Genomic DNA, 23723 nt, shown 5'->3' on the forward strand with positions numbered 1-23723 from the left:
TCTTCTAGCACATCCGTTTTTGCCTTAAATTAGCTAGAGTGGGTTTCCTGTTTGTTGCTTGCAACTAAAGACCTCTGATATGGGCCCCAAATGCAAGAGCTGTGTGAGAATATCCAGGTGTGTGCAGTTTCTACATGTCTAAATGGGTACCCATGCCAGTTATGCCAGTTCCTGGCTCATAATGAAGCCAGAATTAAAGCAGAGTCTTATAAACGTGACTCTGGGAGTCCCGAATCATGTGATCTAGGCCCTTGCCTTGCTGGCAATCACAGGAGTTTGAAAAATTGACAGCATCTCTTTTAAACCACTTCTCTTGAGTATCAGCTGTCTCAGTCTAGCTGTAGGTAGGAGAGCGCGTGGTGTGTTTGGGGAACAAGCAGGAGATGTGTGCGGCTCATTAGCGTGACCCTGTGGAGGACAGGAACCGAAGCTGTGAAGTTCTGCTTGGGCCCCGAGCTGAAGCCCTCAACTTTCAGGCTGGGAAGCTGAACTTTCTCTTCTGACAAAGAGGGTGCTGAGAGCTTTGAATGCCGGCATGTGACCTCTGCTTTCAGAAAGAAATTGACAGCAGTGAGGAAGGCAGACCGGTGACAAGTGGCTGACTTTTCATGCCTACTCCCACCGCGTATTCTGGCCTCAATCTCACCCGGGACCTCAGTTTGCCCAGAAAGCCTTCTAAGTCTCCCTACACTCTCTCCTGCTCTCTACAAGAGCTATTTCAAATCTCCTGTAGACCTCTGACCCTGTCACTTCCTCCCAACCTGACAGAGAGAACAGATGCCGTCACATGGGGACACCCTCAACTTCGGCCCTCAAACCTACAAATGCACCGCCTTCTGCTCCCATCCTTCCTCCTGAGGCCAGCCCCTGCCGCCACCCAGTGACATCTTCCTCTATGCACCTTCACCTCTTTCTCTAAAACATCATCGCTTTTAGCATTTAAACGTAATGAAGTCTCTCTTACCTTAAAACAAATTAATGGCCCTTCCTACATCTCGGCTCCTGTCTGGCTTGTCCTACTTCCCCCATACCCTTCACTGACAAATTTTGTGAGACCTGCCTATATTCAGTCTTTCCATGTCACCTCCCATTCATTACTTCTGACGTCATACTCCACTGATAAATCACCTGTCAAAGTCACCGGTGACTGTCTTTATTCCTAAAGCCAGTTGTCAGAAACCTGGCTGTCATCCTCAATCTCTCCCTCTCCTTCACCTCCATATCTAATCAGCCTCCAAGTCTTGGTCGTCGTGCCTTCTAAATGGTGCTCATGTCCAGCATTAGCTTCTCTCCATCCCCATGCCACTCCTAATCCGACTCCAGCATGTCACCTTAGTCTTGCCTGCTGTCTTGCCCTCTCCCACCCAGTCGCCCCATGGTGACAGAATAGCTTTCTAAAGCCCAAATCTGATGTGTCTCCCTCGCTTAAAGCCCCTCAATGGACCTCAGGATCAAATGGGGGATTCCTTAACCTCGTTCACATAATCTGCCCCCCCACCCTGTGGGAACAGAAACATGGGGAACCTCACTGTGTCAGGTACCAGCTGGGGAACTTCTATACTCAGAAATGTCTTGTAAGAGGCCAATGAAAATGGTAATTAAGAGGTCACAGGCGACCATAAGTGATGAAGGTACCATCAACAGGAGGTTAAGAAGGAAGTGGAGGCTGGTTGTGCAAACTATCGGGGCAGGGAGGGAGACAGGGAGGTAACTTCTTGGGTAAAGATTAAGATTTTGTAAGGCGGGAGACGCCAAACATTTTTTGATGGAAGACAGAGATCCAAGCAGTTGAAAGGGGACAGCTCTTGTAAAGGTTCTGGCGATGGCGTCACAGATGGGAGACTGAGCACGCACTGCAGGTAGGAGTATAATTAACTTTTCTGGACTACAATTCCGAGATAACACAAACATTTTAAAAAGTGAAAATTTCCATTCCTTTTTGACTCAGTGACTTCACTTTTAGGGTTTTTTTCCCCCCTGAGAAAATAGAATGGATGTGCACACTTAGCTACAGGGATGTTTATCAATCTGCTATCAAGAAAAACAAATCGAAGTTTAACAACCTAAATGTCACAAGAAGAGTTTGATGAATTTATGGTATATCATTCAGTAATTAAAAAAGAAAAATGTGTAAAAAAGAAATATAGAATGTGTGAAATAGAGATAATACAGTCTTTACAATATTACCCCATTTCTGTAGGAAAAAATGTTTTTATATGCAATGAAAAGCCTGGGAAGATATACATGAGAATATTAATGGGGCCGGCCCCGTGGCTTAGTGGTTAAGTGCGTGCGCTCCGCTGCTGGCGGCCCGGGGTTCGGATCCCGGGCGTGCACCGAGGCACCGCTTCTCCGGCCATGCTGAGGCCGCGTTCCACATACAGCAACTGGAAGGCTGTGCAACTACGACATACAACTATCTACTGGGGCTTTGGGGGAAAAAAATAAATAAATAAAAACTAAAAAAAATAAAAAAGAATATTAATGGACATCTCTGGACAGTGCGGTATTACACATTTTTTTTTGTTTCTTTGCACTTCCTAAATTTTCCTATCCTGAATAGGAATTATACTTGGATCAGGAAAACAATTTATAAAATCACACACACACGGTGAGTCCATTATATGAAGTTTAAGACCAGGCAAAACTTCTATGGTGAAAGAAGTCAGAATAGTGGTTATCTCTGAGGGCTGTTGACTGGGAAGACACACAAGGGAACTTTCTGCGATGACGAAATATTTTGCATCTTGGTTTTGGTGTACACGTAAAATTTTATCAAGCTGTGGATTTAAGATTTGGGCATTTTACTGTGTGTAAATCATATCACTTTTAAAAGAAAATACACCCACACAACAGAAGGGAAAGAGGAAGCAGGTGATATCACAGGACGGGTTTGGGGAGAAAAAAGAAGATGAAGTTCTGTGACAAGACCTCCATCGTCTGAGGAAGTAGGCTGTTGCAGTAACGGGCTGAGTGAGGAGGATGCAGATGGGCTTGGACTCGAGAAAGGAGGACAGAGTGGAGCAGTGCTCACAAGGTAGAAAGGCAGGGGGAGTGTGCTAGAGCTGGAGCAAAGGTGTGGGTGCCAACCCCGAGGGCTCCCAGGGTCACTGTGATACGTGCTGGGATGCAGCTGAAGAGCAAGAGGAGAGAAGTTAACCGGCTGAGTTTACTTCAGGAATTGTGACAGTGATACTGGCTTGTATTGGAGAGGGGCATGAAGCCAAGACAATTCTAGTAGGAACTGAGATGAGCGCAGAGGGACAGAAAGGCTTTGAGGGCAGAGTAGGGACAGTGACGTTGGAGCAAAAAAGGCTGTGCTCAGAGAGGGACTGGTTCTGAGGTCCTGAGGGTGAAGCAGTTCCAGGCGAAGGCCAAGGTCAAAGCGCAAAGCCCAGCACGGTGGTGGGGGCGGGGGAGAGGGGGGGAAGGAAGCAAATATGTACTAAGCATCCAGCTACCCAACGCCAGGCACTTGCCAGATACCGGCTCATGTAAAGGGCACCTGAACTTTGCAAGGATGTTTATAGATGGGGAAACTTGCCCGAGTCAGCAAGCCTAAGAGTTTCAAATCCAGACTTGACTCCAAAGCCTCTTTCCACCATCCTCAGGGCCACATGAGTCCAATCAGGAGCACTGGGACCAGAATCTTAGGGAATCCACACGTGCAGATGTTCGAGTCATCCAAGTTGCTGGTGGAGAGGAAAATCTCAGTTGCCAACATCTGGGGTGTGGCCAGTAGCGACCAGAACAGGATAAAGTAGTCCAGGCAGATAGCATGGGCTTCAGCAGCCCTGTCCTGGAGGACCGTGCATCAAAGTGGCAGAAGACAAGTACAGATACTGCTTCCTGGTGCCAAGAGTCAAGGGACAATGAGCAGCGACTGCTTAAGGGTTTTTTGAAGTGGTGTCTTCAAGGGGAAACCAGGTTTCAGCTTAAGGGGAAGAAATCTGGGGGTTCTGTGAGGAAGATGGACAGCAGGAGAGGGGAGGGGTAGGGCTGTGAGAGGGGGAGAGGCTCAGGTGAGGAAGGGACTGGGGGCTCGTGGTGACATTAGGGTACAAGGACACATGGTGTTTCAACTGCAACACTGGAGACGCGTCGAGAGTCGGGCACCACCTGCCCATAAGCAAAGCCTCAGCTTACCCTCCCCTTCTCTCTCCTCCCTTCACCCACACTGAGGGTAAACTGTTAGCAGTGGGCAAACCACCACCTGTTTTGACAACAGCAGTAGAAGCTACTATTACCCAACATCTATCGCTACAATTGGCCCCACTTTACAGATGATGAAACTGAAGCCTAGAGACTTGTCACTTGGCAGAAATCATGGCCACAGCCAAGCTCTGAAACCAGGTGTATCTGGCATCAGAGTTTGAATCTTCCTTGACTCCGTTAATTGATGGCAAAATCTTTATGTGTAAACTTTACAATCATGAAGTGTTCATTTTTAGTGGATTCTCGCCCCTTTAAGGTGAATAAACTCTTCTTGTACTCACTAGATTGAGACGACATTCTACTTTACACTTAAGATGTACATTAAAAAAATGAAGGGGGCCGGCCCCGCGGCTTAGCGGTTAAGTGCGTGCGCTCCGCTACTGGTGGCCGGGGTTCGGATCCTGGCCGCGCACCGACGCACCGCTTCTCCGGCCATGCTGAGGCCGCGTCCCACATACAGCAGCTAGAAGGATGTGCAGCTATGACATACAACTATCTACTGGGGCTTAGGGGAAAAAAAGGAGGATTGGCAATAGATGTTAGCTCAGAGCTGGTCTTCCTCAGCAAAAAGAGGATTAGCACAGATGTTAGCTCAGGGCTGATCTTCCTCACAAAAAAAAAAAAAAAAAATGAAGGCCATGGGGCTGGCCCAGTGGCACAAGCAGTTGTGTGTGCGTGCTCCGCTGTGGCGGCTTGGGGTTCGCCGGTTCAGATCCTAGGCGTGGACCGACGCACTGCTTGGCAAGCCATGCTGTGGCGGTGTCCCATATAAAGTGGAGGAAGATGGGCACGGATGTTAGCCCGGGGCCAGTCTTCCTCGGCAAAAAGAGGAGGATTGGCAGATGTTAGCTCAGGGCCGATCTCCCTTACCAAAAAAAAAAAAAAAAAAACCATGAAGGCCCAACATCTTTTTTTTTTTTTTATTTATTTTTCCCCCCAAAGCCCCAGCAGATAGTTGTAGGTCATAGCCGCACATCCTTCTAGTTGCTGCATGTGGGACGCGGCCTCAGCATGGCCGGAGAAGCGGTGCGGCGGTGCGCGCCCAGGATCGAACCCGGGCCGCCAGGCCCAACATCTTTGGGTAAGCAATAGGGCAGACTCTGAAGGTGACAGGAATCTGTAACTCACAGAAATGAGTTTTTTGTGCAAGGACAGACAGTGGGGAAGAGAAAGGCAAAGAACTGAGGCTTAAATTTCTTTGCAGAAATGAAAATAAGAGCAAAAATACCCTAGGAGGGGAGTTCCAATAGTCCAGAATCTGTTAGAGCCAAAGTGACCCTTCTCTAGCCACTCATTTGCAAGGACATGTGTCTGTTCCAGCAGGAGAAATGACATCCTTAAGAGACTGACAGTTGTTAACTGCAAGAAAATATTCCTTCAAAATATACTCCTGTGGAGAAAGCGAACATACATTTAATGACACCTCTGCTCGGGTGCTTTATCTACACCGATTTGCTTTAATCTACAAACCTATGGGGATGCGGATGGCCTTAACTTCATTTACAGTTGGGGAAACTAAGGCTTGGGGAAGTTGAAAAACCTGAGGTCACAGCTGACAAACCAGAAAGCCAGTTAAGCACCCAGATTTGCCTGCCCTTCCTACTACCCCACCCGGCCTAAGCTGCCATTTTGTCACAGGAATACACTATAGAAGATCTATTTAACTCCTTGCTTCTCAGCAATGTGATACCCTGTTCCCTCCCCCAATGTCTTCCTTCACACATAGAAAAATATCTACTACATCTCTCCTCAACAGAAAGACCCACAACCTTTTAAGAAATTTTTGTTATAAAACATTTAATGTTAACCTACAATACAATGTAAACTTTTATGAAAAAAATTTAAAGTACACTAGATTTTTTCAGTAAATTATCACATAACTATTCAGGTGCAGTACAAGTCGGGGCACTGCATGCCTTGTGGATGGATTCCCTGTTGCTGCGTTCCTCACAAGTCCTAAGAAAACCAGTTGCGAAGCGGAGCTCCTTGTTCAAGCACCAGATAACACTCCCCTGATTTTGCATTCTAGGGGTTATCACTCCTCCCACAGTCATTTTCTGAAACTCTTTCCTTGGCCTTGGCACCATTAGCAATTTTCATTATAACTGCTCTGTTGAAGATTCTAGGTTCATTTTAGTTTTAGTTTTTTTCTTTAAGAGCTAAATATTCTCCTCTGGCCATCTCTTATCCAAACATCATGGTGGAGGCAAGCAGGGAGAAAGAAATAATTGTCACAGGAAATTCTGCAGAGTAGAAGAAAAGACCAGAAGGGCCCCACTGAGGCTGCAGAAACACAACTGACTCCAACAGGGTGTCTTTGCTTGGTCATTTCCCAGGGTTATTCAGCTGCATCTACTTCAGTCTCGGGAGTGCGGAACGGAACTTGAAACAAGTGTTCTCGTTCAGATGACTTGCCATTTGGACACAACAGCTGAAATAACCCAGAGGTGATATGGAAACAAGAGCAAATGCTTGCAGATCACTGGCTTCTCAGTATTTTCTCCCTTGCAGGTCCATCAAGTTCCCAGAGGTCCTTGGGAGTAACAGAAAGATTGTACTGGCATTAAGTGACAAAACGTGCATCTTTCACGGAGGAGGAAAGGAGATGGCACCTAGGCAGCAGCTCTAGGGTCAGCAAGGAGACAGGAAGGGGGTCTGAGTAAAGCACAGCTGTTTCAACATGGACTAGGAAGCAGCATGTGCTTCAGGCGAAGCCTCTTGAAACCTCAAGTAAATGGGTAGGCCATCCCAAGAGCTGTACCGACACAAGGAGACTTTTTCTCAATATTCTGGCATCTGACCTTCACACAACAAGTTATTAAAGGGCAAGAGGCATAAGGTGCACATTGTACAAGATGCAGATTGAATTATTAAGGAAAAAAACGTACAACTTCCCAAAGAGGTGTGGGCAAGACACTTAGTACACTCAGCCTAGCGCAGGGCCCTACTACCCTCCTGTATCCTACCAGGAAAACAGCTGTGAATTCCAGACACGGAGGGAGGATCTGAGCTAACTGGAAAAATTCCTCTCTGAGTGGTTGTCAGCAGGAAGCAGACTTCACATAAGGTGGAGTGGAGAACATGGTTTAGCCTGGGGTTCAGTCCAGACACATTTTATGGCAACAGTCTGCGATTTCCCACTCACCTGGCCTTGGGACAGCAGGAAACCAAGCGGAAGAAGAGGAGGCAGCCAGGAGCAGAATTAAATTTTCCTAGAGATGGTGTTCCGGACACCTGTACCAAGGCCATGGGGAAATGCTCAGGCTCTCCAGCTGCCATCTGTGAGGCTCCTCAGCCCGCCCCTTGGTGTTTACCCCAACCACTGAGGGCTGCAGGGGACAGTAGCCATGCACTGCTATCTAAGAGTGGGCCTTAGGTTTTAGCTAAGCAAGACAGAAAACCTTTGGAGACTGCAAATCTAGCAAGTTATGCTTGCTCTTGAATAGGAAGCCCCTGGCCTCGCAGCATGCTCAGAGCTACAGTAATGTGAGTAGGCAAGTCTGCACCAGTCTAGCTATAGAAGACTTTGGAATACTTGTCAGCTCACGCGGGCATCTGTTAATACACGGCCTGACCCATGTACCCATTACCACAAACAACCACAGACAAGCCATCCAGAGGTTAAAAACCCTATACTTCAACACAGCAATGGAGAGGAGGATAAAACCTGCCTCCAGTAGGTGGCTACATCAGAAACTGGAATACGCCTTCCAATGGTTTACACAGGATGAAGAGTTCTGTCTTGGCTCCGTTCAAGGCCTCTGGTTCTGTCCTAAAACACCACCACCACCACCACACTCCCACTGAGACAGGCAGGGCACTCTCACCTGGTTCTGCTGGTTCCACCACAGGCCCTGCTCATCCTGTGGAAAGGCACCAAGCTTGGCAACTCAGGAAAGCTCAGGGCTGGGCAGGAACAGCATGCACATGTCAGAAGAGGAATGAAGAGCTGCTATCCTTCCGTTCAGACCCCTAATAAACACCTGGTACAGATTCCAAGGAAGAGCTGCAGTTGTGTGTACACATGAGTATATGTGGAGTTCACACTGCACATATGGGCATATCTATACATACAGTCTTTGTGGGGCTATGAACCCAGATTTCCTGCCACTGCTCCAAGTGGGATGCATAGGTGGCAAGAAAGGACAGCAAGAGTTGGACCAAAAAGGAACGACCTCTCTGGGAACGTGAGAGGGACAATGGCAGAAATAAGCACAAACCAGCCCAGGGCACCTTTATTACACTCTTGTGGGCTAAGGAGCCCAGGGTATGAACTCATGGGTTTAAGAATTGGCTCTTTATCAAATAAAATAAAGTTAAGAAAAAAAATACACCTATGTCAGCCTCATTCCTTTGGTCATTACAAAGTAACAGAAAATATTTAAAAGTTATTCATAAATTGTGGGAAGTTCAAGGAACATCTCCGCTCTGTGCCTTCCCTTCCCTCTCTTCTCCCGAGGAGAAGCAAGTCCTCAGGAGATCCTGCAGTAGCTGGTTGATGGAGGTTTTTTCACTTTTATTTTCCATAAAAGCAAGAATGAATGAGAGCTAGTGGGAATGTCCCCTTCCCCGGTTGGGACAGCGGCTGGGTTGGAGGTGAAGAGTCTCCTCTCGCCGGAAGGTGCGTGGTGCAGAGGCAGTACGAAATGGCGGGCCTGCCAGCGGGAACGTTCACTGCCAACCTCGTGCACACACACAGGTGGTGACTCCTGCAGGCAGCATGGTTTCTGATCCTTCCTTAGGATGCAGCAGTCTTTTAAAAAAAATATTGTATTATAATAATAATAACATGAATTTCTCTTGCTTTTTTGTTTGTTTGTTTTTTCCTTTTCTTTTAGGGATGGGGTGGGAGGGGAGAGGAAGAAAAAGTGTCACTCGTCTGTTAGGTCCTGAACAAAGAGAACTTCTGTGTGGCTGAGTCCTGCCTCTTGCAGCGTTGGGGGGTTGGGCCACTCCTCTGAAGGGATGCAGGGCAACACCCGCCGGGGAAAGTTGGCTTCAATCTGAAACTTTTCAGGGCTTTCTTTCAAGGAGAATAAGAAGTCGTGGATTACCTGCAGATGTCATACAGAAAAAGAAGGGCAGTGAGAAAAAGACAAAGACAGACAGACAGAGACACACTCCCCTATGAAATCAAATATCCCCCAGCTCTCCCCAGGATGACTCTGAGATATGAAGTAATCACATTACATTGGAATTCTATTTCGAAGTCCTCTATTTCACAGAGCAAATGCGTACGGCAGCTCTTTTAAGAGATTAATTACACAGCCCAATGCTAGTCCTATTCTGAATTGATTCATCTGTTTCTTTGACAACTTGTATGATTATAAAGCTAAAAAATTTTTACTTAGAAATAATCAGAGTTACAGAAAAGTTAGAAGTACAAGACATAGAACCTTTTTCTTTGAATCAGTTGAGAGTGAGCTGCTGACCTGATGTCCTATCACCCCAGAACACTCGCGTATGTCTTACAGACAGGATGATCTCCTGCGTAACCCATAAGACAGCCCTCAAAATCAGAAGATTTAACTGATACGTTATTACTGTAGTATGATAATATATATTAAATTATTATTCAGGCCCCATTCAAGTTTTGCCAGTTGTCTTTTATAGCAAAAGGATCCAGTTTAGAATCGTGTGTTGCATTGTCATGTCTCCTAAGCCTCCTCCTTTAGCCTGGAACAAATCCTCAATGTTTCCTTGACTTTCATGACCTTGACACTTCTAAAGATTACTGGACAGTTATCATTTACAATGTCTCTCGATTTGTCTGATGTTTACTCAAGATTAGATTCCAGTTATGCGTCTTTGGCAGGAGTAGTACAGAAATGATGCTGCATTCTACTCAATGCACCCTACTCAGGTGGAGTACAATTTCAATTTGTTCAATTACCTATAATGTTCACTTTGATCGCCTGACTAAGGTGGTGACTGCCAGGCCTCTCCACTGTTAAGTTATTCTTTTCCACTTTGTAATTAAAGAGTATTTTGTGCGGAGGGACTCTGAAACTATGGAGACATGATGTTCCTCAAAATTCCAATTTATTTATTTATATTTATACAGAGTCATGATTTCCTATTTTATTCAATAGCTTATAATGTTACAATCATTATTTATTTTAATGTTCAAACTGTTCCAGATGGTGTCAGAAGGAGCCCATTCAGGCTGGCTTCTGTGTCTTTCTGACATGTCCCCATCGTTCTTTGAATAATTCCTTGCTTTCTCGCACAAGGTGTTCCAGGCTGATCTTGTGTTTTCTCTGCCCCAGCCCTGGAATCAGCCATTTCTCCAAGGAGCCCCGGTTCTTCTTACAGGACAACAGTAATTAAAAGTGACTCTCTAGGTACTAGGTATGTTCATTGCTATTAGGGTGTTGCTGCTTCCAAGCATTCTCTGGGGAGAAAACTAGAGTATGTGTACATACCCATACACATCTACATCTATATTTCTATACATATATAAGTATGTATATGCACAATAAAACCATGAGTTCATTCCCCCCTCCTCCTCAGGCTCTGGCTTTAACACTCTACCCAACCCCATGCTGCTTGGGCTCTGACTTCTCTGCACTGGGCAGCCCCCACAAGTAGACACTCTCCGTAACTTGATCAAGATCTGACACCCTCTCTGTAGGCCTCTCCTCTGTGGGAATGCCCCCCTCACCCTGCTCTGGCTCTGACAAGGTTCACATAAATTCCTAATAAGAAGTAAGGCAACATCAGAAAAACTCACATTGCTAAAACTTAAAATGTGAGATACCTGTGGAATAGGCCACCTATATCTTTCCCTGTCTCTTAATGTTACACATTAATAACAGGCACACTGGATCTGCTCAATGGCCCTCTTCATCTAGCATTCTGTTTCTGATGAAGAGTCTAAGGGATGTGTTGTGAAGGGTGTAGCTAACCTCTTTCAGGTCAATCCCAAAGATTAGGAAACACCATTCAAGTTACCCTTATTTTTTGAGGGAATCTATTTTCATTTTGTTACCTCTCCTCTGTTTATTCTCTTCTGTGTGAAGCAGTCCTTTCTTCATTTGTCTTCAACTTACCTCTTTAGAGCTGTTAGGGGGCGATAACTCCAGAATTCAAGGAGTCAATCTATGTTCTTATCTAATCCATTCACGATTTTATAAAGTTTTCATATTTTAGTCTATCAACCTCAATCATTTTCAGTTCCTTTCTCTCTTTTTCCATTAACATTCACTCTCCTTTTTTTCCTTGAGAGGCATCAATTAGATTTGCACCAAGTATTCTTGATATGAACCCAAGGTGGGTTTCAGATAAGGGCGAACTAACATTTTGTTTACTTTTCAATCATTGCTTGAAAATACTCAACATTGGTACAAAACTGGCATTTTTGGTTTACCACCGACAATGGGCTAATCCTACGACATCACCTCCAGAGGTCCCTTTGGTTCATAATTGGATAGAAAAATGAGTTCTTGACTGAGTATAATTTGGAGTCTCTCTAACATGCATTCACTTAAGAGATAGTCAGCTGCCACTTTTCTGCCCATTCATGGGACCTGGAGATTTTTCCATAGTTTATCCTTTTCTATTTTAGCATTTTACTACTATCAAGAGCTGAGCATCATGTGCAAAACTAAATATTTCACTGACCATTCACTCTTTGAGATTATTTATGAAGGGCAGAGCTCAAAGAAGATGACAAAGTCTGCAAGAGGACTAACTTGAAATCATTATTCAGTTATATGTTATTAACTCTCTAAAGGTGAAATTAAAGGCCAGCACTGCCACTACACTTCTCTTCCTTCACACTTCTTTCCCCTCTCTGAGCCTCATCCCCATTTACAACCAAGTATTTCTCTCGGTCTAAGTGTGTGTGTGTTTTTTTTTTTTTGTGAGGAAGATCAGCCCTGAGCTAACATCCATGCTAATCCTCCTCTTTTTGCTGAGGAAGACCTGCTCTGAGCTAATGTCTATTGCCAATCTTCCTCCTTTCCCCACCCCCCCCAAAGCCCCAGTAGACAGTTGTACGTCATAGCTGCAAATCCTTCTAGTTGCTGTAGGTGGGACGCGGCCTCAGCATGGCCAGAGAAGCAGTGCCTCAGCGCGTGCCCGGGATCCAAACCCAGGCCGCCAATAGCGGTGCGCACGCACTTAACCACTAAGCCATGGGGTCGGCCCCTAAGTGTGTTTTTTAAGTAACTTTTAGTGAGCACCTATTTAAGAGTCTTCAAGGATTAAATAGTTAATAATAAATGGATTGGTTCCCCTTTGGCCACAAGCCTATTCTGTTCCACAATTCTAATAGATTTTCCTCCAAAACTCTCAAGAGAGTAAATTTTGGTTAGGTTTTTCACACACATAATGAGAGTTTGGGGAGCAGAAGCTCCATAAAGCTCAGCTGTACTACAGCAAAACCATTAGTGAACACGGTTGCAAGCTCAAATCCCTACGTAAACCAGCAAATAGGAAACACACCAGAGGAAGGGAATGGACATTTAGCCACCACCTACTAACATGGTAGGTCCTGTGTGAGGCTCATCTGTGTTCTCCCAATTTAAGAATCCAAAGTCAGAGATGTGAACACCTTTCCCCAATATAAATAAATGCATAGGGGCTGGCCGGGTGGTGCAAGCGGTTAAGTGTGCGCGCTCCACTTCGGTGGCCCGGGGTTCACAGGTTCGGATCCCGGGCGCGCATCAACGCACTGTTTGTCAAGCCATGCTGTGGCGGCGTCCCATATAAAGTAGAGGAAGATGGGCACAGATGTTAGCTCAGGGTCAATCTTCCTCAGCAAAAAAAAAAAGGAGGATTGGCATCGGATGTTAGCTCAGGGGTGATCTTCCTCACACACAAAAAAATAAAATAAATGCACAAATGAGAGATAAACAAATAGAAAGAGGAAGCTATTTGCTTCTCTCTTGCCAGGATGCCTCACAACTTTTTACTCTGTATTAGCTCTTTGAGTCTCACATTCCCTACTAGCCAGTAAGCTCCATGAATTCCAGAACCATGTCTCACTCATCTGTATAACCCCTAGAGTGCCTAGCACAGTGCATGACAGATCTTCAGTTTAGTTACCACATGGCAGATTATATTTCCATTTTACAGACAGGATTAACCTGAGGCCATGTACAAGATTCTGTAACTTGTCCAGTGTTCTTCAGTTAAAAAAGCAAAAGTAATCAATGTGCTACCCTCATCTGCACTAGCCTCAACTGATTACAGTGCATCCTCATTTCTATTATGCAGTTTACTCTCGACTATTTCAAGTGATCAGGGAAATGGCAGAATCAGCTATAGTTGTAAATTTGGAAAGGCAACATATCAACTCTTAATAGAAACAGAAACTTCCTTTTAGTTATAAATACCAAAAATATTAGTTAGCACTTGAGTGTTTACTACGAACCAGGCACAATGTTCAGCACTTTACATATGAATTTAATCCTAACAACAATCCTAATAGAGAGTGCCTGTTGTTATACTCCTATTACGGATGAAGAAATTAAGTCAATTAAGTAAACTGACCAAGAAAACACATCTATTAACCCTGGAAGAATGAGAATCTGATCCTCATCCTGTGAGACTCGAAGAGTCTCTGCTTTTAACTACTTCCTTATGGAATGACAAACACTATTTACCTACAGGCACCAAATATACACAGTAGCCCCACAAAGTGGGGCTTCTTACGGGCTAAACGGGTGGAAAATGAAAGTGACAACTGCATGCAATCCACACGTGCACTTATATTCAGATGTGTAATTCCAGTGCTTCTAGGTCAGCAGAGACAGTGCGTTCTCTACAGAGCAAGGGGTTCTGGTGGGATTCAGAAGCCAGTGCAAGCCGAGCAGCATGGAAGAGTCTCCCACCTCAAATACACAAGTCTTTTATGGGACTTCTTGGTAAGGTACCTTTTTTCCCAGCAGAGCTCAAACATGATGAAAGACAACCTTAGTAACTGCTCTGAGCTGGCAGCTAGAAATGAAGGAACCTCACAGTTCACTGCACTCTTCTCTCTCTCTTTCTGTCTCTGCCCCTCCCCACTCTGCCCCTGCTTATTAGAGCAACAGATACACCACCAACACTCAAGAGGCCTTAAAAGCTTCCAAACCTGGAGCCCAGACTCTACATACACCTCACACAACTCAGGTGGTCCTTACTGTTAGAGACTGTGAAAAGTGGAATCGTCTCTCTACTCGAGAATCATTGGGTAATTTAAAAATGATCTTGACACTTTCAGGGTCATCAGGGGAAGGCTCCGGGGGCAGACACTCCAACTTCCTTTCCTTTTCCTCCTGTAAATTCTGTAGAGACACAAAGCAGAGGTGAAGCTAAGGCTCCAACAGGGAAACAGGAAACAAGAAAACACCATCAGCACGTAGGCTCACTGTGCAGTCACAAGAAAAATTAGTGACATTACCATAAAGAAAACTGCTTGGCAAGAGTCAGAAACACCCTAATGCAAAGTACTATTGCATCATATGTATCATTTACTGACTACATTAAGGTATTTAACTGTCCAAAAAAAAGGGAATGACTAAAAAGACACTGGCTATAATCAAGTGGTAATAAACGAAGAAACAAGATCATGAATGAAATGCCAAATCAACTAACAATGCTAAGAATGAATACTTAAAAACCACTGCTGTGGGGGCCAGCCCAGTGGTGCAAACGGTTAAGTGCGCGCGCTCCATTGCGGCGGCCCGGGGTTCACCAGTTCAGATCCCGGGCATGCACCAACGCACCGTTTGGCAAGCCATGCTGTGGCGGAGTCCCATATAAAGTGGAGGAAGATGGGCACGGATGTTAGCCCATGGTCAGTTTTCATCAGCAAAGAGGGGAGGATTGGCAGATGTTAGCTCAGGGCCGATCTTCCTCACAAAAAAACAAAAAAAACCCCACTGCTGTGAATTAACAGCATTTTGAACTGCTTATTATCTATTTCTATTTACTTTTCATGGAAAAGACCTGTTTCGCCTTTTATTCACTGTTGTATTTGTTTTATTTATTATATATATATATATATTTTTTTTGAGGAAGATCAGCCCTGAGCTAACATCCATGCTAATCCTCCTCTTTTTGCTGAGGAAGACTGGCTCTGAGCTAACATCTATTGCCAATCCTCCTCCTTTTTTCTTCCCCTAAAGCACCAGTAGATAGTTGTATGTCATAGCTGCACAGCTGTCTAGTTGCTGTATGTGGGACGTGGCCTCAGCATGGCCGGAGAAGCGGTGTGTTGGTGCGCGCCCGGGATCCGAACCCGGGCCACCAGTAGTGGAGCGCGCACACTTAACCACTAAGCCATGGAGCCGGCCCCTGTATTTAACAAACTTTTAATTTTAAAATATTTTTTGTGAAAATGTCGTAAATATAAAAATGGCAAGGAGAATTTAAACCACCCATAATCCCATCATCTTCTAGTTATTTCCTTTCACATTTAAGAAGAGACCAGCTTGTGGGGCCGGCCCAGTGGCGTAGCGGGTAGGTTCACACGTTCCGCTTCGGAAGCCTGGGGTTCGAGGGTTCAGATCCTGGGCTCGGACCTACACACTGCTCATCAAGCCATGCTGAGGTGGTGTCCCACACAGAGGAACCGGAAGGACCTACAACTAGGATATACAACTATATACTGGGGCTTTGGGGAGAAAAAAGAAAAAAAAAGAGGAAGACCAGCAACAGATGTTAGCTCAGGGCCAATCTTCCAAAAAAAAGAAGAGACCAGCTTGGGAATCACAGGAGTAAAGACAGGCTCTTACCCGCCGCCGCCTCTCCTCTGCCAACTTCTGCTGTTGCACCTCCTCTTCCTTCCGCCGCTTCCGCTCCCTCTCCTCCCGTTTCCTTCTTTCTTTCTCCTGGTCAGCCCTGAGAGAGGCCAAGTAGGCCTCATCCTGCTGTTGTCTCAGCACCTGGGTCTGGTTTCGTTCTTCCCTGCAGACAGATCAGAAGCATAAAAGGAAAAAAGCAATCTTACAAAGCTCTGTGTTTTCTTATATTGAAATTTTCGGGGGGATAAAAAAGTTGACAATCTTGGTAAATGACTATTTCACACCACCATAAGGGATTACAAAGCAGAGCATGGCAGAATCTGAGTAAGTCGTCTCTTTTCCTAGTTTAATTTGGCAGAAAAAGAAATGGCAAGCTTTTCCTTCCTCTTTTAACTTTTCAAAGAAACCTATCTTTTTCCCCAATTCTACCAAAAGTAACATGATACTATTGATATAACACGATCATCAAGATCTTATTTTACAGGGCCGGCCCCATGGCTTAGCGGTGAAGTGCGCGCGCTCCGCTGCTGGTGGCCCGGGTTCGGATCCCGGGCGTGCACCGACGCACCGCTTCTCCAGCCATGCTGAGGCCGCGTCCCACATACAGCAACTAGAAGGACTTGCAGCTATGACATACAATTATCTACTGGGGCTTTGGGGGAAAAATAAATAAATAAATAAAAAATGATAAAAAAGATCTTATTTTACAGGTAAATATTCTTTTGGGTTACTGTATTTTTGTATATGTTGCTTTCCTAAAATCAAAAACTCACATATACACATCTTAGAAGATTTGAAAAATGTAGAAACATCTTATTCAGAGTTCTACTAACCAAAGAGAAAATACTAACGTTTTGGTGTAATTCCTATTTTCTCTCCAAAAAATTATGTATGTATTTGTTCCCATCAACAGGCTTGGGAAAACCTACTGTGATTGCTTGGTGGAGACTTCCAGCGAGTGTTCTAGCATCTTTCCAAAAGTTAGAGGTTCATTTTGCTAAATCCCTTTCAGGATGTTCCCATTGGGCCAGTTTCAAACCCAATGTTGGGCCTGACCTTCACCAACAAGCATGTGGATTAGCTGAGATAAATCTGAAAACCCTGGCTGGGAAGTCTGAATAACTATGTTAAATTCATCAGCAAATTGATGGGGGTCTTCGGTTTCCTTAGGAAAACCCTCATATATGGCTTGCAATTTAGCTTCAGTCTAGGGAACAGAGTAGATGGCATGGGGGTGGAGCTGGAGACAAAGGAGGGGGGACAAGAGGCTTCCAAGCCATTTTGTTTTCCTTTAGTTGGTTATCTCGGTTAATTTAGACATGGTGTTTTGCAGAGAGGCAATTTTAGAGTCCTAAATATGCTTGGAGGCCTCAAGGTACCAGTTAAAATAGGCATCCCATTCAGTCTGTATGATTTTAGAGCCGTAGCTTTCTAATTTAGTTCTGAGAAAAACAAGTGTGGGGAGATCAAAAATCCCCCATAATGGCCATTGGTGTTTTAAGTCATTTTTTATGAAATCAGTCCATTTAGTTAAAGACGTGCATGAGGAGGGATCAGAGTTTTTAAACAGAAAACCAGCCAGGGTCCCTGAAGGAGGGCTGCCCCTAGAGCATTTAGATGACTGGGATCCCACTTCTCAAATTTTCCTAAGAACAAAAGAAAATTCTTAGCTAGTCCAATTCCAAAAGGAACCTTACCAAAGTTTCAGCGCACTTTCAAAATGAAAATAACCGAGTACTCACCAAGAATGAAGCCTTGAACCAGAAAGGACAAAGCCTTTCATGATCCCGAATAAAGTCAGAGAGCTCAAAATGCAAGGAGAGTAGAGCTCAGAATCTGAGAGGAGAATTACCAACTGAAAGTAAGCAGCGACTCACGGAAGCTATGAGCACAAGGGGCTCATTGCAGGTACCTCACGTGATTTTGGGGGTCACTGTCTCTCAACCAGGGTCACCTCCTTTGGATCCCACTTTCTGACACCATTTAATGTCGACTTTATTTATTTTTATTTTTTTTGTGAGGAAGATCGGCCCTGAGCTAATATCTGATGCCAATCCTCCTCTTTTTTTGCTGAGGAAGACTGGCCCTGGGCTAACATCCATGCCATCTTCCTCTGCTTTATATGGGATGCTGCCACAGCATGGTTCAACAAGTGGTGCGTCGATGCACGCCCGGGATCCGAACTGGCGAACTCCGGGCCGCCGCAGCGGAGTGCGAGCACTTAACCGCTTGTGCCACCGGGCTGGCCCCCTAATGTCAACGTTAAAGTAAAATAGCATTAAAAAAAAAAAAATTTATGTATGTATATAGGAGTGTGTGTGTGCATGTGTGTGTCTGTAACACTAAAAGAAAATATACCAGAATGTTAAAAAGTGGTTAAAAGTGGTGGTAGGATTACACATGGTTTATAAATTTCTTCTTTGCGCTTTTCTGTGTTTTCCAAATCTACAGTTATTGTACATTACTTACGTAACGGTGTTGCTAGTACCGTTGAGTTGATTCTGACTCTTAGTGACCCTGTGTAACAGCAGAGGGGAACCCTGCCCAGTCTTTTTGCACCATCCTCTCACCTTCCAGCGCTGTATCAGACAATGCTCCACTGCTATTCATAGGGTTTTCACGGCCAAGTCTTTTGGAAGTGGGTGGCCAGATCCTTCTTCCTAGTCTGTCTTAGTCTGGAAGCTCTGTTGAAACCTGTCCACTATGGGTGACCCCACCGGTATTTGAAGAACCAGTGGTACAGCTTTCAGCATCAAAGCAACACACAGCCACTGCAGTATAACAACCGACAGACGGGTGGTGTGGTTCCCTGACTAGGAAATGAACCTGGACTGCAAAGGTGAGAGCGCCAAGTCTTAACCACTAAACCACCAGAGCTGGCATGTGTAATGGGGAGAGGAGTGATAACCATTCCTCGTTTTTTACATTTAAGTTATCACATTCAGCTATTCTAACCGACACAATATACATTCTTGAGCATAGAACCCTATTTTTATTTTGAATCACATCTCCAAGAACCGATGATCTAATGAAGAGTTATTTAGGTCAAAGTATATAAATATTTTAACACTAAATGGAGACGGCTTTTAAAGTTGCCTAAGACAGAGAAAAAGTCAGGATTTGTGGAGCCCTGGGTCAGCCACCCAAATCTACAGCTGGTCTCTCTCTGGGTTCCAGAGAAGAATTGCCCTGTACCTTTCTAGACGTTCTGACATCAGGTAAGTCTGGTTTGCATCCATGATAAACGTCAGCTGGTTAATGAGGTCATCAGGTTGAATGAGGCCTTCTAGCCGTCCCACCACAGTCATCCTCCGATCCTTCAGCATAATCATGGCCAGGAATGGATAGGTGTTCTCTCGTAAAGCCTGCGAGACTAACAGAAAGAAGACCCAACAGATCAAGGGCAGGACTTAGGGATGAAACAGAGCAACTCTTCGACTTTCCACAACAAGCAAGAGAGAACTGCTTTAGTCTCAGTTGGGAAAGAAGGGAGGTGTCATTTACTTTCTGCCGGCCTTTTCTTCCTCCTAGTTTCTTAATATTTTTGTTGTTGTTGTTATGTGTTTGTGTCCCTATTCCCAGGTAATTTGATTAGAGTAGGATAGGCTTTTCTGGTGGGGGTGTGGTTGACATGATGCTGGGGAAGGCTGTGGAGTTCAAGGACAATGTCTATTTGACGGTAAGGAAAAGGATCTATAAAGACTGGCTATTGCTTAGCATGATTTTTCCCTATGTCAGGGGTCAGGCCTAAAGGGGACAAGGCTGCAAGTCTCAGCATTATGCTACTGGTGATGATCTCCACCATCATCTTCTTCTGTCTTTTCTTCTTCTTATCCAACCCCTTCCTCACACCTTTTCCTATGTCTTTTTTTCCCTCCCCTCCAAAAAGGCTAGCTTTTCTGTTCCAAAGGAGTTGAGAAAGTTGGTCTTCCAAATAACCAAGATTTTTACTATAATGGGAGTTTTACCTGTTTTCCTTAGGGTTTGAAAGAAGAAATTTTTATAAGCTTCTATAAAAAATATCCTATCAACCACCCCCCACCCTCAAAGCCATATTAGAATGGCATAACGGATGCTGCAGGAACTTATCAGGTATTTAAAAACCAATTAGAAGTAAAGATTCAGATTCCACGATGCAGGCAAAACATCTGCACATCTTTGTTCTCAGGATCCAGCGCAGGGACTGGTATGCTAGTGTATACTCAGAAGTTGCTGAACAGAAATAGCTGCAAAGTAATGACATTTTTCTTCACTAGATGCCTTTATACCTTATAGTGACTCCTAAAAATACTTACCTCCAGTTAAGAGTTATCGTCAGCAAAGATCTGAACTTTCTGAATCTCTGTCAGCACTCAAGGCACTCAAGAACAACTATCTCATTATGTAAGAAGCTCTGTTAAAATTGCTGATAATGAGAATAAACTCTTGAGTAAAAAAGCTCATTAAGATTAAAGGCAAGATGCTGGCCAGGTCTGGGTGTTTTTAAAAATAAAACTCTGGCAATTATTAACTGTAAAGAATGGGCTAGAGTCTGACAGACCAGAGCTTGCTCCAAAACTTGCTAACTGTGTGATCTTTGCCTAGTGGCTTAAACTCTCTGAGCCTGTTTCCTAAACCATAAAGTAGAGGTAATATAACCCCCACCTCTCAGGACTGCTGAGAGAATTAAATGAGATAATTATAAACAGCAATTAGCATTGTATCTAACAGAATAATCACGCAATAAATGGCGTGTCTTTCCAGATTATTCAAAGATATCCCAACAATCTCAAGGAGGCAAAAGAAACACAACTTACCTCTGTATCCCTCAGGTTTGTTTGTGGAGCACGCCCAGAAGAGCATCCTAGTGTTTATTAGTGAAATAACTTCAGGTGCACAGAGTGTGTTGCTGTGGAGGGATGAAAAAGACATGAGAAGAACTTGCTTACTACAAACTATCAGCAGATAAGGTCAGAAAAGAGGAAGAGGGGCCGGCCCCGTGGCTTAGCGGTTAAGTGCCCGCACTCCTCTGCTGGTGGCCCGGGTTCAGATCCCGGGCGCGCACCAATGCACCACTTGTCTGGCCATGCTGAGGCCGCGTCCCACATACAGCAACTAGAAGGATGTGCAGCTATGACATGCAACTATCTACTGGGGCTTTGGGGGAAAAATAAATAAATAAAATTAAAAGAAAAGAGGAAGAAAACGACCAATGCACTTACCGACAGAATTCATCAGAGTCCTGGTGATCATCTCCATGAAGATAAACCAAAAGAAAGCGAAGTTCCCGCTTGGCATCGTTAAGTGCCTGTGGGAAACAGAAAATCATTAACTATTATGATGACTGTGCCCTGAGCTTTTAAGTAGCCTAAGGGTCCTAATGGATACAGCTACGTATTGAGGAACCAAGGAGAAATGAGGAAAGAAAGGTGAGCAGGAAATCAGATCCCCGGCCTCCTACCTTCACACCCCTTGCGTTTTTCTCCCTATAGAAAGTCCATGCTAATAAGCTTTAATGAAAAGGTTTTAGTGTTGTTAGGATCTAAATTGTATCAGGTACATGAGAGTAGACAGGCTGACAAATAACGGTCCCTGACAAATCACAGAAAACTCAGCTGTTCCCACAGCCTAAAGGAAGATAAAACAGGAGAATCTGACCTCGTGAAAAGGGAGGTGAGAATTTTGCCACTTTACAGCTATGACATCCCTGTAAATAAAAAATACTGCCAAGATGAGCCCAATCCCCGGCCACGTACCCAGGGATGAGGGACTACGGGACCCAGAGGCATTCTAAAGAGCATGGGGTTTAAAAGATCTTCAAAGACAAGGCTGATATTCAAGATTCCTGTGTGTGCTTTTGCATTTGCATAATCCCGAGCACGTGACAGTTCAATTAAGATTTCCTGAATGACCAATGGCGGTCTACCCTCAGGATCATAGCAGAGAGGGTGCATGCGAGTGCCTACTTCATTCACGTGTGTATCTTGAGCGCTGAGCACAGTGCCTGGCATCTAGTAGGTGCTTAACGCTTGCTAAGGGGGGTGGCAGCAGCCAGTGAGAAGACCAACTAAGAGAAAAAGCAGATGTGGGAGAACCAAAGCAGGAAGGAAGAGTAAGCATTTTACTCTTTCTCCAGATAGATTCAGAAATCCTGGAGGCTGCAGAATCACCCTTTTACTTATGCCTTCAGTGTTATTTCTAATTTTTCTCTGGGAAACTAGGGATATGCCTAACACCCACAGAAGTCTTAATTTTTTGCCTCCTGAGAGGTAACAGTCAAACGTCTGTGTGGCTTGGGTTGAATGAGATGTGCTGCCTTGAGTCTATGGTCTATGCCCTTATTCAATTCTATGAGGGATCAAAGAAGACTTAGGCTTTGCCTTTGAGGGGCTTATAGTCTGGTATAGGAGATAAGCCATAAACACAAATAACTAAAATATAAGAAAAAATGTGAAATTGCTACAAGTTTTAAAAAAAAGCTATGAGAGCAGAAAAGGAAAGATTACTATTTTAGATTGCAAGGTAGGGCACAACAGTCAGGCAAGGGTATAAGAAGGGAGTGACGTGAGCTGGTTGAAGGATGGGCAAGGTTCCAATTAGCAAAAATGTGAGGAAGGCATTCCAGGTGGAAGGAACAGCAAAAGCAAAGGCACAGAGGTGGGAAAGTACAGAGTATGTTCAGGGAATGGTTTAACTGGAACCTAGGGATGGGGAAACAAGTTATGCAAGAAAGACCTCAAAAGGAGATTGGGATTAGATCAAGGAGGGCCCAGCTAAAAGGTTTGGTCTTTTTCCCTGTAACCAGTGAACAGCTATTTAAGGTTCTGAGTAAAAGAATAACATGATCAGTGGTGGACTATGCTTTCCTTTGTCGATAGAATCATATCAATAAATTGGCATCTATATGGTTTGTGGCACTGACCTGGCTGTACGTTCCCTGGTAGAAGACAGGGTGTGCCCTCCCATATTTCTCTTCAAAAGAGTGCATAAATGAAACAATGTCCCCAACGGGGTCAGTGACCCGGCTGCGAGGGTCAGGCCGTATAAAACGAAGCGCAAACCTGGGGAGGAAGGAATAAATATCACATGAATCGGCTTACTGTAGTGCATATGGAGCGGGCCAGTTTGTAAAGATTCCTATAATGGAGCCAGAGGTATGGCAGCAAAGGGAGGGGAATGGTCTGTGAATGGATCGTCAAGCCTAAGAGTACAGTCTGGCTCAAAAGCTGCAAAGCAGCAAGTATTGTTCCACCGCCCGTTCAAGAAGAATGCAAACTACTAGGATTATAAATTCCAACACTGGTCTAAACAAATTCTGAGTGCTTTTTGCAGAAAAATTTAGGGCTAGAAAAATGGGGAGAGGAAGACAGAGTATCCAAAAAGATCACAAGTCAGGCTGAGCCCCTAGACGCTCTAGAACAGCACTAAAACAGCAGCCATTAGCCATATGTGACTATCTAAACTTAAATTAAAATTAATTAAATGAAATACAATAAAAAATTCAGTTCCTCAGTCACTCTAGCCACATTAAGTGCTCAAAAGCCACACGTGGTGAGTGGCTTCCACACTGGACAGTGCAGATGCAGAACGTTTCCATCATCACAGAAAGTTCCATTGGACAGCCCTGCTCTTGAACAGGGCTCTGTCTCCTTCTGGTTGTCCTACTTGCCTCTCTCTCTCCTTTCTGTTCTCCTGGGAGTTTGAATTTTTAGTGCATACTCCCAAGCTATTCAAATTATGAACAGGAACTTCAAACTTGAACTTGCAGTCAGGATTTACTTGCTCTTCAAAGGG

The 23723-nt window shown here is 44.5% G+C and overlaps 1 protein-coding gene across 3 annotated transcripts in view; it reads right to left on the reverse strand.

Annotated features, from left to right (window-relative positions):
* Positions 1 to 8424: 8424 nt before the first annotated feature.
* FAF2 (Fas associated factor family member 2) overlaps positions 8425 to 23723 on the reverse strand; it is a 70889-nt gene continuing 55590 nt past the window's right edge. For all 3 annotated transcript variants that reach the window (XM_004428491.3, XM_014786088.2, XM_087429386.1), the window contains exons 5-11: positions 22852 to 22990; positions 21152 to 21237; positions 20747 to 20838; positions 19146 to 19323; positions 15942 to 16113; positions 14346 to 14489; positions 8425 to 9269 (exon numbers count right to left, since the gene is read on the reverse strand). In XM_004428491.3, the coding sequence (XP_004428548.1) occupies positions 9087 to 9269; positions 14346 to 14489; positions 15942 to 16113; positions 19146 to 19323; positions 20747 to 20838; positions 21152 to 21237; positions 22852 to 22990 (994 nt within the window). In that variant the 3' untranslated portion in view covers positions 8425 to 9086. The remainder of the gene's footprint in view (positions 9270 to 14345; positions 14490 to 15941; positions 16114 to 19145; positions 19324 to 20746; positions 20839 to 21151; positions 21238 to 22851; positions 22991 to 23723) is intronic.

Source organism: Ceratotherium simum, chromosome 4 (genome assembly GCF_057802395.1).
Source record: "Ceratotherium simum simum isolate JZ-2026a chromosome 4, ASM5780239v1, whole genome shotgun sequence".
Classification (NCBI taxonomy): domain Eukaryota; kingdom Metazoa; phylum Chordata; class Mammalia; order Perissodactyla; family Rhinocerotidae; genus Ceratotherium; species Ceratotherium simum.